The sequence below is a fragment of the Schistocerca nitens genome, chromosome 4 (assembly GCF_023898315.1).
Source record: "Schistocerca nitens isolate TAMUIC-IGC-003100 chromosome 4, iqSchNite1.1, whole genome shotgun sequence".
NCBI lineage: Eukaryota > Metazoa > Arthropoda > Insecta > Orthoptera > Acrididae > Schistocerca > Schistocerca nitens.
In genome coordinates this window covers 727,730,064-727,747,907 of record NC_064617.1, presented here as the reverse complement: position 1 = coordinate 727,747,907, position 17,844 = coordinate 727,730,064, and the positions used below count along the sequence as shown (strand labels likewise).

At 40.2% G+C, this 17,844-nt stretch overlaps 1 protein-coding gene across 4 annotated transcripts in view; it reads left to right on the top strand.

The window, feature by feature from the left end:
- LOC126252996 (tRNA wybutosine-synthesizing protein 4-like) overlaps positions 1–17,844 on the top strand; it is a 63,840-nt gene that overhangs the window by 39,841 nt on the left and 6,155 nt on the right. For all 4 annotated transcript variants that reach the window (XM_049954027.1, XM_049954028.1, XM_049954025.1 and 1 more), the window contains exon 7: positions 12,978–13,187. In XM_049954027.1, coding sequence (XP_049809984.1) covers positions 12,978–13,187 — 210 coding nt within the window. The remainder of the gene's footprint in view (positions 1–12,977; positions 13,188–17,844) is intronic.

Here is a 17,844-nt window from a genome sequence, read left to right as displayed (position 1 = left end):
TCAAAGTTTTCTTCACTTGAGTTACAATGATCAAAAGTCCATGTTTTCTCTTTTAGCTTTTCAGTAAATGTTAGCAAATTTTCTGTGCTAAAGTTCCTGCTCATATGGGTTCTTACACGTGAAATGTTCCTGTCTGTATGTGGCAGCTCAATGAACAATGCACAATGATCTGAAATACCTAGATCTAGACAAAATTTATACACATCTTCATATACATAATTAGAACATTGTCAGTACTTGTTGCTGATTGCCCATTGTCTCTGGTATATTCAAAGAAATTCAATTTGAAACCGTATTTCTTTACTAAGTCAGTAAATCTTGAAGCAAGGCTACTATCACATGTGATATCAATATTAAAATCAGCTGCTATTTCAATTTTTTTTCTTTTTTTCTCTGCAAAGGTCTTCTAGCATAATTTGAAGCTGAGATAAGAATAGTTCTGTTGTTGACGTCCTGGAATTCTGTATATTGAGACTATTATAACATTTGCTAGTGAGTTGACTATTTCTACACAACAGCTCTCAAACACACATTCTTCATTTAAATAATTAAAACTGTTTCTGGTCTCATAATTTATATCACTATCTAGAAGTATACATGAGCCTCCACGTGACATGTTTCTTCTGCAAAAGCTACTTGCTAATCTGAAGTTCCTTATTTTGTTTAGAATTTTAATTGTGTCCTCGGTAAACCAGTGCTCATTTAAGCAAACAACTCTAGTATTTGCACCTTCTGACGAATGATTTTGGAGCTTTTATTGTAGAAGCATCAGTGTTTAAACCATTTATATTCCAGTGGATAACATACCTACTTTGACTATTAGTTATAGGCTTTAGCACATTTCTTGCCAGATAATGGTTTGGTTTTGTCTTTCTTAATGCTACACAAGTTTTTTCACCCCCATCACTACTAATCAGTTTCCCATATTTTTTATGGCCTGGCAAGCATCTACTGAATATTTTTGAGCCCAACCTATTCAGATGTAGACCATCTTTGGCAAGACACTTTGCACTTAGAAATTTGTTGGGATCAATGAAAATGACTCCTAGTTTATTGCACTGTTCTTTAATATTGCCGTTTATTCTTTGCACATAGCTGTCACTCACTGATACTCTTACCACCTATCCTGGACTTGAAGATTGAAGTTGGCTACTCAATTCATCTTTTTGTACTTGCTGTCTTTCTCCAGTGTCTCAGTTTCTGAGCAGATTTTCCTCATCCATTGTTCCCTGGCCTGATCACTTACTCTTTTCAGCTCACTGTTCAATCACCAGTATTGCTGCTTTCCTGCTTTCCTCCTTCAGTTTGTGCATTTTTCAATTTTCTCCTTTCTGCCACCTTCTGGATTACATCATCAGTAACCCATGGTTTTCTTCTCCTCTTGCACTGCACTAGTCCAACGATTTCTTTATTGGTTGTTTCCAGAGTGTGCCTGCCCTGAATCCACTGTTCCTTTGCGCTCTCTGTCTCTTCTCTTCTTTCCCACTTGTCTCTGAAGCCTCCTTCCAGTTTTTTAGTTTTCTCTCTTCCTTTAGCACATCCAAATTTAATTTCTCTGCCACTTTACCTACTAGCATGTTTTTCAACGTGACCTGCACTTCTGCTACAATCAGGTTGTGTTCAAAATTGATGTCTGCTCCTGGATAAACCGTGGCTTTCTTCATACTTGTCATGAACCTGCTCTGTACGAGTATATATTCAATTTTGTCCATACTTGATTTCCATGTGTATCATCTTGTTTTGAAATTTTCAAAAAGGATATTTCCAGCTACAAACGAGTTTTCCTTGAAAAATCTGATCATTCTTGCACCTCTCCCATTTGTCTTGGCCAACCCACCACCACATTCCGATCACCCATCACTATGATGCATGCATTTTACTTCTCTCTCCCCACCAGTGGTTCAATTTGGCTGTAGCACTCTTCAATCTCATTGTCAGTGTGTTGGCTGGTTGGCATGTGACTGGTGGTGCATAAGAACAATTGCTTTACTTCCTATTCCAGATTCTGTATTGCCACAATACATTAATTTTTTATATGAAGCTGGGTATTTACAGTGTAGCTGTAACTTTGTTTTAACAAGCATTGACGCTCACTGTACATCTTCAAACACATCTGCAGAATTTTGTTGTATGTAATTACGAGGTGCATTCAAGTTCTAGGGCCTCCAATTTTTTTTCTAATTAACTACTCACCCGAAATCGATGAAACTGGATTTACTTCTCGACGTAATCGGCCTACAGACGTACACATTTTTCACAACGCTGACACCATGATTCCGTGGCAGCGGCGAAGGCTTCTTTAGGAGTCTGTTTTGACCACTGGAAAATCACTGAGGCAATAGCAGCACGGCTGGTGAATGTGTGGCCACGGAGAGTGTCTTTCATTGTTGGAAAAGGCCAAAAGTCACTAGGAGCCAGGTCAGGTGAGTAGGGAGCATGAGGAATCACTTCAAAGTTGTTATCACGAAGAAACTGTTGCATAACGTTAGCTCGATGTGCAGGTGCGTTGTCTTGGTGAAACAGCACATGCGCAGCCCTTCCTGGACGTTTTTGTTGCAGTGCAGGAAGGAATTTGTTCTACAAAACATTTTCGTAGGATGCACCTGTTACCGTAGTGCCCTTTGGAACGCAATGGTTAACGATTATGCCCTCGCTGTCCCAGAACATGGACACCATCATTTTTTCAGCACTGGCGGTTACCCGAAATTTTTTTGGTGGCGGTGAATCTGTGTGCTTCCATTGAGCTGATGGGCGCTTTGTTTCTGGATTGAAAAATGGCATCCACGTCTCATCCATTGTCACAATCGACGAAAAGAAAGTCCCATTCATGCTGTCGTTGCGCGTCAACATTGCTTGGCAACATGCCACACGGGCAGCCATGTGGTCGTCCACCAGCATTCGTGGCACACACCTGGGTGACACTTTTCGCATTTTCAGGTCGTCATGCAGGATTGTGTGCCCAGAACCCACAGAAATGCCAACTCTGGAGGCGATCTGTTCAACACTCATTCGGCGATCCCCCAAAACAATTCTCTCCACTTTTTCGATCATGTCGTCAGACCGGCTTGTGCGAGCCCGAGGTTGTTTCGGTTTGTTGTCACACGATGTTCTGCCTTCATTAAACTGTCGCACCCACGAACGCACTTTCGACACATCCATAACTTCATCACCACATGTCTCCTTCAACTGTCGATGAATTTCAATTAGTTTCACACCACGCAAATTCAGAAAACGAATGATTGCACGCTGTTCAAGTAAGGAAAACGTCGCCATTTTAAGTATTTAAAACAGTTCTCATTCTCGCCGCTGGCAGTAAAATTCCATCTGCCGAACGGTGCTGCCATCTCTGGGACGTATTGACAATGAACGCGGCCTCATTTTAAAACAATGAGCACGTTTCTATCTCTTTCCAGTCCGGAGAAAAAAAATCGGAGGCCTTAGAACTTGAATGCACCTCGTAGAACCCCTTTACACAATGCCACCGAGAAGTGCATCTTCGTGGTGCTTTGGCTGATGGAGCTTAGGTTTAAATTGGCGCCTTCAGACATACAGCACCACAGCACTTCTGTCATCTGTCAAGAAGAAAACATCCATTGATATGGAATGTGGGACATGAAGAATATTCAAATAAATTGGAGAAGATTGAAGTATGGGAGGCAATCATTCTTACAATTTCACCAGACTTCGGAGGCAAAAATACGTCTGAGAAGAATACAGTTGGTGAGTGTCATAACAACAGTGATTAATAAATTGGGCATATACCAAATTTTCATTTTTACTAAATGAGTAAACGTATGAAATATACATCATTTAAATAAGATTTTGAACAAAGTGATCTCAAATTTTTTGAAACTGTCATTGTAGTTGCCCCTCTGAGATCATAAAGTAGTCTGCAGATTTGTCACAAAAACTGGACATTTCTACTCATTTTTGTAGAGCCTGTTGACATGTCATGCATACCACAAGTAGTCAGTGTCATAAAATCTGTACAACATACAGCTTGTTTTTATATCATCATCACCGAGTTCTGCAGATACATGCAAAAGTCGAGAAATTCTCTACTTGGTAGCAAGAATACCGAAAGTACATTGAACATATGACCTAGCCCTCCAGAGATTGTAGTTGAAAACTCTTTCTTCAATTAATGAAATTTCCTCCACATGGATGCAGTAAGAACAATGGCATACTGAAACCTTCATCACCAGTGATTACAAAAGTAATCAGGGCCTTGGTATAACAGCCTGCTTTGAGAAAATGTAATTTCTTCCTCAATTAACTTTTTATAATGCAATGAATTCTTAAATGCTGTTGAATATGGTGGTATTCCATATGCACCAATGTCCGTGAACATGAATTTCTATTGGGAATCACACGTGGTTAGCAACAATATGGTGAAAAAGTGTATGTAGTTGTAAAGTTGTAATAGTTGGTTAGAGGCCATAGGAGGGGGAGTGTTCATTGCAGTTGGCAAAAATATTCTCTCTATTGAGGTCAAAGTTGAGTGTAAAAGTGAAGTCATCTGGTCACGTATAACAGGTGTAGGTGAAACTAAGTTAATTTTTGGATGTTTTTGCTGGCCACCCGATTCTGCTGTGACAATTCTAGAGTCATTCAAAGAAAGTCTATGGTCAGTAGTGCGTTAATACCCAGATCAAGCAATACTAGTTGGAGGCAACTTTAACTTGCCGAGTATAGACTGGGATGTGTAGATTATTGTGGGGGGTTGGTACAGAAACTCAGTCGTGGGAAATACTTTTGAACACATTTTCTGAAAATTATCTTAAGCAACTAGCTCGGCAGCACACATGCAATGGAAGTATCTTAGACCTTGTAGTTACAAATAGGCCAGATCTTATCGACAATGTCAGTATAGAAATGGGGATTAGTGAGTATGCTGTCATTATTCCAACTATGATTACAAAAGTAAACAAATCTGTCAAGAAGGTGAGGATAGTGTTTCTGCTAGATAGAGCAGATAAACAGTTATTATCACCTCAGTTAGACAGTGAATTGGCATCACTTAGTTCCGGTAAGATGGTTGTAAAGGAGTTATGGGCAAAGTTTAAGCAGATTGTAAATAGTGGTCTGGCGAGTTGTGTGCCTGGTCAGTGGATAAAGGATGGAAAAGACCCACCATGGTTTAATAATGTAATTCAGCACAGGCTGTTGCACTCTAGGTTCAAAAGGGGATGCACAAATGATGACAAGTGAAGGTTAGTAGAGATTCGTGCGTCTATGAAAACATATATGCACGAAGCATACAACAACCACTACTGCCACACCTTAGCAAAAGATCTGGCAGAGAACTCTAGAAAATTCTGGTTGTATATAAAATCATTAAGCAGACCTAAGGCTTCTATGCAGTCTGGTTTGGCAGTTGAAGATAGCAAAACAAAAGCCAAAGTTTAAAATTTCACGTTCAAGAATTGTTCACACAGGAGAATCATACAAACGTACCATCATTTGACCATTGGACATATTAATAAGCATACCTGGTGTAGAGAGACAACTGAAAGATTTGAAAGCAAATAAATAACTAGGTCTGGAATGAATCCCAGTTCGATTTTATTAAGTACTCTACAGCATTTGGCACTTTACCTAGCTTGCATTTATCGTGTATCTCTCACCCAGCACAAATTCCCAAGCGACTGGAAAAAAGTGCAGGTGACTCCAGCATATAAGAAGGTTAAAGAATGAAGCAGCAAAATTTCCGACCGATATCCTTAAATTCTATTTGCTGCCGAATCCTTGAACATATTCTGTGTCTGAATATAATAAACTTTCTTGAGACTAAGAAGCTTATGTCCACGAATTAGCTTGGTTTTAGAGCACATTGCTTATGAAAAACTCAGCTTGTCCCTTTCTCACATGATTACTAAGAACTATGGATGAAGGGCAACAGGCGGATCGTATATTTCTAGATTTCCAGAAAGCATTTGACATGGTGTCCCATTGCAGGCTGTTAACGAAGGTATGAGCATATGGAATAAGTTCACAGATACGTGATGTTTGGATACAGTATTACTAGTGCCCTGCTTGTCACAGTTAAGTCATTTAAATATTTGGGCGTAACGTTGCAAAGCGATATGAGGTGGAATGAGCATTTGAAAACTGTGTTAGGGAAGACAAATGGTCGTCTTTTTTTTATTGGGACAATTTTAGGAAAAAGTGCTTCACCTGTAAAGAAGACCACATATAGGATGCTGGTGCGACCTGTTCTTGAGTACTGCTTGAGTGTTTGGGATCCGTACCAGGTTGCATTGAAGGAAGACATCATATCAGTTCAGAGGCGGGCTGCTGGGTTTGTTATCGGTATGTTCAAACAGCATGTGTTACAGAGATGCCTCAGGAACCCAAATGGGAATCCCCAGAGGGAAGGTGGCATCCCTTTCAAGAAACTCTATTGAAAAAATTTAGAGAACTGGCATTTGAAACTGACTGCTGAACAATTCTATAGCCACCAACGTACACTCTGCATAAGGACAAAGAAGGTAAGATACAAGAAATTAAGGCTCATAAGTAGGTGTACAGACAGTTGTTTTTCCCTTGCTGTATTTGCGAGTGGAACAGAAGGGGAAATGACAAGTAGTGGTTCAGGGTACCCTCTGCTATGCACCATATGGTGGCTTGCAGAGTATCTACAGAGTAGATGTAGAAGTGCCCAACTCCAGCTGGCTTGATGACATTCGTATGTTTACCATCTACAGCTGCCAACCAGTTTTAGAAATGTGCCAGATTCCGGAAGTCAGTTTATTGTCAGAATGGAGAAGCAGACAGGTCAAAAGTAATGTCATATAGCCTGATACACTTGTCAAGTTATACTTGATATAATTACAGGTTTCTTGAAGGATCTGAAGGTATTGACTGATTATGAATATCTAGGATCTCTGCTAAAGACAAAGGAATGTGTGATAAAGAAACAAAATGACAGATTATCCCTGCCTAAGTTGCAATGGTTAAACTCACTAAAATCTAGCAGAACTGGACAATATTCAAAATGACAAAGATGCATGAGGTGGAATCATTGGGTGTTCCCTGTGTTCTTGTATGAAAGTGAGACCTGGGCCATGACAGCTAATGACAACAGATGAATTGATGCCTTCAAGATGTGGTTTCAATGGAAGATTTTATGCATTCCATGGACAGAAAGAAGAACCGACGCTTCCATTATAGAAGAACTAACATCACAAGAAGTGTATCATGCCATGTCAGTCAAAGATACTTCCCGTTCTTTGGGCACATTTTGAAAAGAGAAGAATATACAACTTAGAAAAAAGGCAAAACTGAATACAGAAGGCTGTGAGGAAGAGCAGCAAATAGATGCTTGGATCAAGCAAAAAACATTATCGGCCTCTCTCTTCACAATATATTAAGAAGAACTGAAGATCACTGTGGATGGAGACATCTAGTTGTAGATTCATTTACTTAAGAACTGAGTGAAGAAATGAGGTCATGACGCTTGGCAGTGAGTAAACCAGTTCATGATGAAGATGATGATGATGTAGGTAAGTTGTTATAGAACATAAATACTTTTGGATTAAAGGAGATAGCTCACTGAAAAGCAAATCATTGAATTTTGTTGATACATCCAAGCAAAAGAAAGTAAACTTGCTAACTTTGTTGAAGAATTGATAGGGCAGCTTGATATTGTAACTGAAGTTCCATCATTGTATTTGCAGCCCCAAAATACCTGAAAACAAGAAATATGAGTGACACACAAGAATCATTTCTGTTGCTTTTCCAAATCAGTTGTACAGAATTTACATTTACTAGATATTTTTATTTTTTTTTTCAAAGGAAGTGGAAAAGATTAGGGGATTCTTACACCAGAAAATTGCAAAATGAAAAGAGATAAAGAGAGAGACCAGTTTGGTTTGGAAGCTTCTGGGAAAAAAACAATGTTTTGTTAGAGAATTCATGATGTCTTGATACTTCAAAGGTACATTTGACAGTATTGAACCGGAGATTGAGGATGATCCTCAGCATAGCACATCACAAGTCAAAGGGATCAAAGAGTGTGTGGGTCCTAAGCATAATAAAAATAAGAAATGTATGAAGGAACCTATAGAAACAGATGACCTTATTAAAACTCTTAAAGCAAAATTCTACAGGCCATCTAACATTGAATCATAAGAAAGATGAAGACATGCTGTTCATGTTACTTTTAGTGTCTGAAATTATTCATGAACTTCTGAAATTAATGTCGAAAATTTTGAATATTTTAAGAAAGGCAACAAACAAAAGTGTTTGAGTAGCTACATCTTAAATCTCACATTGTTCAGTTCCATAATTTCAGCGTGAAGCATATTACATCATGTCCAGGAAGTTTTCCAAGCAATCTTCAGACCACTTCACTCACTCTTAACAGTGCACAAACAGAGATCCACACAGGAATTCAATGTCACTATGAACTGATATCCTAAACATCTGCTTCAAGTGTGTCTTCAGAAAGCAATTCAGAATAACTTGGATAGTAAGTTAATGCTTTCTACAGTTGTGTAATTTGCAACAAAATACACTCTTAAAAGAAGGCTGTGCTATGAAGGAATTATACAAATTGGTTACAAATTGACATTACATACAGATGTCAACAGAACATGCAAGATGGTAATCTTTGACGACTGATGGATGAATGTGTGACATCACAGCACAGTTTCACTGTGCAGCTGGCAAGGATAGTAAACAGAGGACTTGTCAATGCCAGAGCACAAAGTCTTTGTGGATTTCATTGTGTGTACTGAGTTGGACAGTAATTATGCCTCACAGACAGGCATGTGAAAAATATATGCTGATGTCAGCATTTGAGAAAGGACATGTAGTTGAAATAAAAAAAGCCGGTTGGAGTAATCAGTGAATAACTTGACATTTGAATAGGAGCACTGACAATATTTAATTATGTTGGCAGGAATGGTTGAACCATGGCTGAACATGCACCGAGAAGGAAGTGGTCGACCTAGAGAGACAACAGAACATGAGGACTGAGCAGTCATCAAGAGAGACACTCAGTGCCCCAGATACAGCCTTACCATCACTCCAATGTGCAACTAGTGTTTCAATGACCCAAAAACTACACTCCTGGAAATGGAAAAAAGAACACATTGACACCGGTGTGTCAGACCCACCATACTTGCTCCGGACACTGCGAAGGGGCTGTACAAGCAATGATCACATGCACGGCACAGCGGACACACCAGGAACCGCGGTGTTGGCCGTCGAATGGCGCTAGCTGCGCAGCATTTGTGCACCGCCGCCGTCAGTGTCAGCCAGTTTGCCGTGGCATACGGAGCTCCATCGCAGTCTTTAACACTGGTAGCATGCCGCGACAGCGTGGACGTGAACCGTATGTGCAGTTGACGGACTTTGAGCGAGGGCGTATAGTGGGCATGCGGGAGGCCGGGTGGACGTACCGCCGAATTGCTCAACACGTGGGGCGTGAGGTCTCCACAGTACATCGATGTTGTCGCCAGTGCTCGGCGGAAGGTGCACGTGCCCGTCGACCTGGGACCGGACCGCAGCGACGCACGGATGCACGCCAAGACCGTAGGATCCTACGCAGTGCCGTAGGGGACCGCACCGCCACTTCCCAGCAAATTAGGGACACTGTTGCTCCTGGGGTATCGGCGAGGACCATTCGCAACCGTCTCCATGAAGCTGGGCTACGGTCCCGCACACCGTTAGGCCGTCTTCCGCTCACGCCCCAACATCGTGCAGCCCGCCTCCAGTGGTGTCGCGACAGGCGTGAATGGAGGGACGAATGGAGACGTGTCGTCTTCAGCGATGAGAGTCGCTTCTGCCTTGGTGCCAATGATGGTCGTATGCGTGTTTGGCGCCGTGCAGGTGAGCGCCACAATCAGGACTGCATACGACCGAGGCACACAGGGCCAACACCCGGCATCGTGGTGTGGGGAGCGATCTCCTACACTGGCCGTACACCACTGGTGATCGTCGAGGGGACACTGAATAGTGCACGGTACATCCAAACCGTCATCGAACCCATCGTTCTACCATTCCTAGACCGGCAAGGGAACTTGCTGTTCCAACAGGACAATGCACGTCCGCATGTATCCCGTGCCACCCAACGTGCTCTAGAAGGTGTAAGTCAACTACCCTGGCCAGCAAGATCTCCGGATCTGTTCCCCATTGAGCATGTTTGGGACTGGATGAAGCGTCGTCTCACGCGGTCTGCACGTCCAGCATGAACGCTGGTCCAACTGAGGCGCCAGGTGGAAATGGCATGGCAAGCCGTTCCACAGGACTACATCCAGCATCTCTATGATCGTCTCCATGGGAGAATAGCAGCCTGCATTGCTGCGAAAGGTGGATATACACTGTACTAGTGCCGACATTGTGCATGCTCTGTTGCCTGTGTCTATGTGCCTGTGGTTCTGTCAGTGTGATCATGTGATGTATCTGACCCCAGGAATGTGTCAATAAAGTTTCCCCTTCCTGGGACAATGAATTCACGGTGTTCTTATTTCAATTTCCAGGAGTGTATTAGTAATAGCTAACAGATAGGGGGCTGGGCTCATGGAACCTCTTACTCTGACTATATTGACCTCTGAACAACACCAAGCCAGTTTACAGTGGTGTTGGGCACATTAGGCCAAGAATCTCATTGACTGGAATTGTCTTCAGTGATGAGTCCTGCCTTGAACTGAGACCCGAGGACTAGCGAAGACATGTCTGGAGGCGCCCCGGACAGTGACGGGATACAAACGTGACGGTCGCTTGCCGTACAGCCTGACAACCAGGAGTGATGGTCTGGGGTGTTATTTTGTTTCATAGCAAGACTCAATCAGTTGTCATCTGCAGCATTCTTATAATGAAATGGTATGTTGAAGATATTCTACACCCTGTTTTAGCTGGCCACGGTGGCCGAGCAGTTCTAGGTGCTTCAGTCCAGAACTGCGCGACTGCTACGGTCGTAGGTTTGAATCCTGCCTTGGGCATGGATGTGTGTGATGTCCTTAGGTCAGTTAGGTTTAAGTAGTTCTAAGTTCTCGGGGACTGATGACCTCAGATGTTAAGTCCCATAGTGCTCAGAGCCATTTGAATACCCTGTTTTGTTGCCCTTCATGGCAAGTCATCCTGAGCTTACAATTCAGCAAGATAATGCCTGCCCACACATGGTGAGAGTTTCTACTGCTTGTCTTCATGCTTTCCAAACCCTACCTTTGCCATCAAGGTTGCCAGATCTCTCCCCAACTGAAAATTTTGGAGCATTATGGGCAAGGCCCTCCAACCAGCTCACATTTCTGATGGTCTGATGCACCAATTGGACAGAATTTGGCACAATATCCCTCAGGAGGACATCCATCTCTGTCAATCAATGCCAAGCTGAATAACAGGTTGCGTAAATGTCAGAGGTGGACCAACCAGTTATTGATAGTTTTAGGTTTTCCATAGTTTTCCTAAACTGCTTACCACAAATGGCAGAATGGTTCCTTTGAAAAGGATAGAGCCAATTTCCTTCCTGAAACTGATCTTGTGCTCTATCTTTCATGATCTCATCGTTGATGAGACATTACTTTGGTCTTCCTTTTCCTCTGCTTCAAAACCCTTGCCATCTAGAGCTTTTTCTAGAAACACTATTTTTTTCTGGACTGTTTACTTGAGAACTGTTCTTCCAACATATCCTTTGGCCTCTGAACCCTAACCTGTCTCTGCCCCTTCCCTCTTCTCACCTTTTCACTCCCTATCCCCTTCCATTCCTAGCTCTTACTTCTCATTACCATTTACCATTTTTACATTTACTCACACACTGTATCTGAGACTATTTGACCTTAGTTACATGACAGTATAGGAAGAAAGGGGGAGAGAATGAATGAGTGATCATGGGCATGTTTTCTGTTCTGACGAATGCAAGTTCAGTATGTGAACTACTATTCATGAACTCCATTATTTAGAAAACTTAAAATATTAACTCTGCCATCCCTATACATATAGGAGATTATTATCTTTTTGTACACCAGACATGAATTATTTGAGGGAAACCATTTTGTCCACTAGCATGATACTGAAAGAAAGAAAATTTTATGCTCCCCACCCACTGCCTCAGACTTTATGCCCCAGGACCTCAATACATGGAAAGAAAATTTGTAATAAATTAAAATGGAACAAGTTGATGCAGATGACTTAAGGTCCACTTAAAAGAAAGCTATATGAAGTACTGACACTGAAATGTTATTACTCAGTGGATGAATTCGTGGGGGACAAAATGGAAATTTGAGCTTTATACAATGTGTTACATATTCCAAGAAATATCATTACAGTGTTATTATTTATTGTAGTGCTATTATTTATCAGTGTAAAAATCATTATTATAAATTTTTGACATGTCTCCTGTATGCAAACCAAATGAATTGCAAATGTACATCATGAGATGAATAAAACACTATTCACTCCTCCTCCTCCTCCTCCTCCTCCTCCTCCTCCTCTTCCTCTTTATCATCATCTTATTTTCATGCTAATGTCCTGCTCAAGACTTCTTCAATGCAGTGGGTAGTTTTCTTTTCTGAAACTATTTTTTTGTTCATCCAGAATTTAAGTGATTTATATTTCAGTCTTCAGTATTTTACTCCATGTTGTTTGGTCTTGAGTGTATTTTATTTATTCATTAAGAACAAATTACCTGTCTGATCCTTTGCATTAGCAATATTATGTATTCCAGCTTATAAAAATAACTTTACAATTCTTCATATTTAAAAATAGTGATTAGTATTCTTGTACAACAACCATTCTCTTTTTCATTACAAGATTACTAAGGCTTTAGCTTAGTAGCTGAATTTTGTATTTAGAGATCTGAATGTTTAATTCAAATCCTCAAGCTATTTTTGTGTGTAAGAGACTATGACAATGGTGGAATGTTTCCCTCTATTATATTGATATCAGACTATGACAATGAATGGATACATTGTTTTAGAACTATTTTCAGGGTGTTCACTATTAAAATAGGCTGATTTATCAATTTCTTGTAGGTCCTGAATGATTTGTGGCAACTAAGTATTCAGCAAAGGATATTCAGCCAGATTAGCAACATTAGTAAAAACTGGCCATGTGCCCGGTTTTCTCATAGTGCAGTAGCTCTAATGAGATGTTCATTGATAATCACTGGGGGTCTGAATGAGACCTTGCAGCCACTAAGGGACATCTGGATATATGATACTGAAGAGGGCTCCTGGAAAGAGGTTTGTTTATTTTTATTATTATTTCAAATAGTGGAAAATCCAGGATGGAATGTAACAGTATTACCAGCACTACACAGCTGTCATTCCACCACTGCACCCAGTCTTTTTATTTTTATTTATTAATGTTATTTTTTTTATTTTTATTTATTCATGTATTAATATCTATGTAAGAAGTCTGTGGAACTTCCTCAATTGCTTCCCTCTAGCATCTGGTTGCTATTTGACTACAAAATTAACCACCAGTACTGGTTCTTAATTTTAATCTTATAGGCCAGTGATTGTATTAATACTTAGCAGAAACTAATGTTTTATGTTTCAATTTTTATGTGCAGTTTTCTTTTCATGTGTACAATAAATATAAATATGTAATTCATTGTGATATGCCTACATATGAAGAGGGAATTCTGTGTTAGATATCATTCCCTAGCACACTTTGAGAAGTCTTATCATCATCTTGTGATATGGCATGACAACCAATATAAGTAACAGAACTCAGCAATCTTAATGTTTGGTCAGATGCTTTGATAAAGTCACTCTTCACCTTAATGTTTTGTCAGTTAACAATTTCAGCACACCCTTCTTTTTCACCTTCTGAAAATTTGTCTTTAAGTTTGCATAATAATAAGTGCCACCATGTCTGTGCGCCAGTGCACTAGCATCTTAATAAGTTTACATTTATCATTTTTTAGTCTTCTGTCTCTCTAATCACTTACAAGCTGCCTCTCTTGGACTAAAATTTCATTTCTTTCGTTTCAGTCTTAGTGGCAGCTATTTATTGTACTAACTCCGTGAGTTTGTGTGAGGGAAAACTATTCCGTGGGAAATGGTAACAGGAAACACTTGCATCTCCACATTTGCAACTTTGCTGTCACAATCTTTCTGTAGTGAGATGTTAAGTGGAACCGGTCAATCAGTGATTCTTACTCATGAGAGTGTTGTGTATTACCACGATAAAGTAGCTAAAAACTTTGTTGTTCTGCAACTAGATTCAGCAGTATGTCAGTGTCATCATCTGGCAGACTCAAGAATGGTGTATATCACAGATCCATAATTTTGAATTATATTATAAGGTGTACAACTTTCCTTCCACTGTTTGCCGTTAGGTGGCGACAACGGTAAGTAGCGGTCGAAAAAAACAGATTGCAGGCATCAGGCAGTTAGGTTGGACCTCGGTCAACATATCCTCATTCAAACATTAGTCGATTTGCATCTGCATCACAAAGCTGTTCTTGACTGAAAATGTCAGTTTACGAGCCTAATTCTTGTCATTTGCGGAAGGTGTTACTGTTTTGTTTCAGTATGAAGAAAACAGCGGTTGAGTCTCATCAAATGCTCTCAAGTAGGTATGGTAAGGATGCTATTAGTGAAAGAACATGTCGTGAGTGGTTTCAACACTTTAAGAACAGTGATTTTAATGTCGTAGAACGGCCGGCATAGTGGTGGAAGAGAGAATGTTTTCGAAGATGCAGAATTGGAGACATTGCTGAGTGAAGACTCGCATCAAACTCAAGAAGAATTGGCACGATTAGTGGGTGTGACACAGCAAGCCATTTCAAAACATCTCAAGGCCATGGGCATGATGCAGAAAGAGGGAACTTGGGTCCCATGTGAGCTGAAACCAAGAGACATTGAACGGCGTTTGTGTGTTTGTGAACAGCTGGTTTAGAGGCAAAAATGGAAGGGATTTCTGCATCACATTGTGACCAGGGACGAAAAATGGGTTCATTACGATAACCCTAAACGCAAAAAATCATTGGGATATCCCGGCCATGCTTCCACGTCAATGGCCAAACCGAATATTCACGGCTCCAAGATCATGCTCTGCATTAAGTGGAACCAGCTCGGCGTTGTGTACTATGAGGTGTTAAAACCAAGTGAAACAATCACAGGTGCTCATTATCGAATGCAATTAATGTGTTTGAGCAGAGCATTAAAAGACAAATGGCCACAACACAGCGAGAGGCACGATAAAGTGATTTTGAAGCACGACAGCACTCAACCCCATGTTGCAAAAGAGGTCAAAACATACTTGGAAATGTTAAAATGGAAAGTCCTACCCCACCCGCCGTATTCTCCAGACATTGCTCCCTCTGACTATCACCTGTTTAGATCAATATCGCATGGCCTGGCTGACCAACACTTCCGATCTCATGAAGAAGTCACAAATTTGGAACGATTCATGAATTGCTTCAAAAGATGAACAATTTTTTCGATGCGGGATTCGTACACTGCCCAAAAGATACGAGAAAGTAGTGGCCAGTGATGGAAAGTGCTTTGAATGGTACATGTGTAACCAATTTGTTTCTTTAAAGCCTCAAATGTTGGGGAAAAATCAGCAGAAGCAAAGTTGTACACCTTGTATGTATATACACTGAAGAGCCAAGGAAACTGGCACACATGCCTAATATCGTGTAGGGCTCCCACGAGCACACAGAAGTGCTGCAACATGATGTGGCATGGATTCGACTAATGTCTGGAGTAGTGCTGGAGGAAATTAATACCATGAATCATGCAGGGCTGTCTATAAACCCGTAAGAGTAAGAGGGGGTGGAGTTCTTTTCTGAACAGCATGTTGCAAGGCATCCCAGATATGCTCAACAATATTCATATCTGGGGAGTTTGTGGTCAGCAGAAATGTTTAACTCAGAAGAGTGTTCCTGGAGCCACTTTGTAGCAATTCTGGATGTGTGGGGTGTCGCACTGTCCTGCTGGAATTGCCCAAGTCTGTTGGAATGCACAGGGGACATGAATGGATAAAGGTGATCAAACAGGACGCTTAGGTGAGTGTCACCTGTCAGAGTCATATCTAGACATGTCAGGGGTCCCATATCACTCCAAATGCACACACCCCACACACTTATGGAGCCACCCATATCAATGATGTTTCGTTGAATGGTTCACATGCTGACACATGTTGTTGGGCCAGCATTGAAATCTGCAGCAATTTGCAGAAGGGTTACACTTCTGTTAAGTTGAACAATCTCTTCAGTCATTGTCAGTCCAATTCTTGCAGGATCTTTTTCCAGCCGCAGTGTTGTCAGAATTTGATGTTTTACCAAATTCTTGATATTCACAATACTCCCGTGGAATGGTCGTACAGGAAAATCCCCACTTCATTGCTACCTCTGAGATGCTGAGACCCATTGCTTGTGCGCTGAGTATAACACCATGTTCAGACTCATTAAATCCTGATAAACTGCAATTGTAGCAGCAGTAACCAATATAACAATTGCACCAGACACTTGTTGTCTTATATGGGTGTTGCCGACAGCAACGCCATATTCTACCTGTTTACATTTCTCTGTATTTGAATATGCATGCCTATACCAGTTTCTGTGGCACTTTGGTGTATTTAGTATTGATAATTTAAGATAAGGGTAACAACATAAAAAAGACTAGAAACTTTGCTTCATATTTTTCGAGTTGGATTACATGCTGAATTCAGACAATACCTCTGCTGTTTAGTGAGTTGTTACCTTACTTCTAATTTATTTACATTCTACTAGTTCTTTCTATTACAGTGTTTAGCACTGAGATATGTGGCATATTTTAAAATTGTGGCCATGTGGTGCACACCATTTTAAAATTCTTACGTCTGCCAGATGATGAGAGACTGCTGAAACTAGCTGCAGCATAATAACAATTCTAGCTTCTTTATGGTAGTTATAGATAGTTCTGTCATTTAAAAAGGCTGTGGAGCACAACTTATTCGGTGTGATTCTACACATCTTTTATTGTTTATATATTTTTTGATGTGACCATTTCACAATGACATAACCATTTTCAACCAGCCATTGGTCATATTCAGACCAAAGGCACTAGCTACAAGTAGTTTCCATTACATTGTTGACAGTACAGTTGTTTAGTATGTGCTTGTAGTCTGAAGATCACTGATGGCTAGTTGAAACCGGTTACAGCATTGTGAAACACTCATGTGCTTTTATCAAGAAAAAATGTAAAAAATGAAAGAACATAAATCAATCACATAATCTCCAAGACAGTGTCTTTTTTTTTTTTTTTTTTTTTTTTTTTTTTTTTTTTTTTTTTTTACAGATTCTACATATCTGTTCTGATTTTTTCATTAACTGTCATTATAACTGATGTTTCCTTTTCTGATTTGAGTTCTTATTTCCTGTGATGCAATGTTACCACTCCCATGTTTGATTCATTATTATCATACACCAACATTCCCTATGGTTGAAAAATGTTACATAGGGCCCCTGTGATTTTCTTGGTTCTAAATTATTGCTGTTCTGTTCTGATCTTGTTTTTTGCTATACAAATTTATCCTCATTTTGGTTGATTATAGGCCAAAATCTGTTATTATTGAAATAGAATATTGTGTGAAGAGAAATGAGAGGAAACTCTTGCATGTTCTTAAATAGAATTTAAACAGTATATCATGATGGCATACCAACCTTTGTTTAGATTGTGTAGATGCCCCATAATGCTTGTAGACCTTCTGTAATAGCTATCCTCCTGATAATTATCAGGTGCTTTAAATAACATTGTCAAGTTTACATTTCATTTCACACGCATTTATTGTTCTTAAACACATAGTGATTGGTTTGTAATGTGTTATATAGATTTAGCAACATGGATTGGTAAGCTATGTAAATTACTAGTGGCTTAATGAGTAACAGATACTAACATAGTA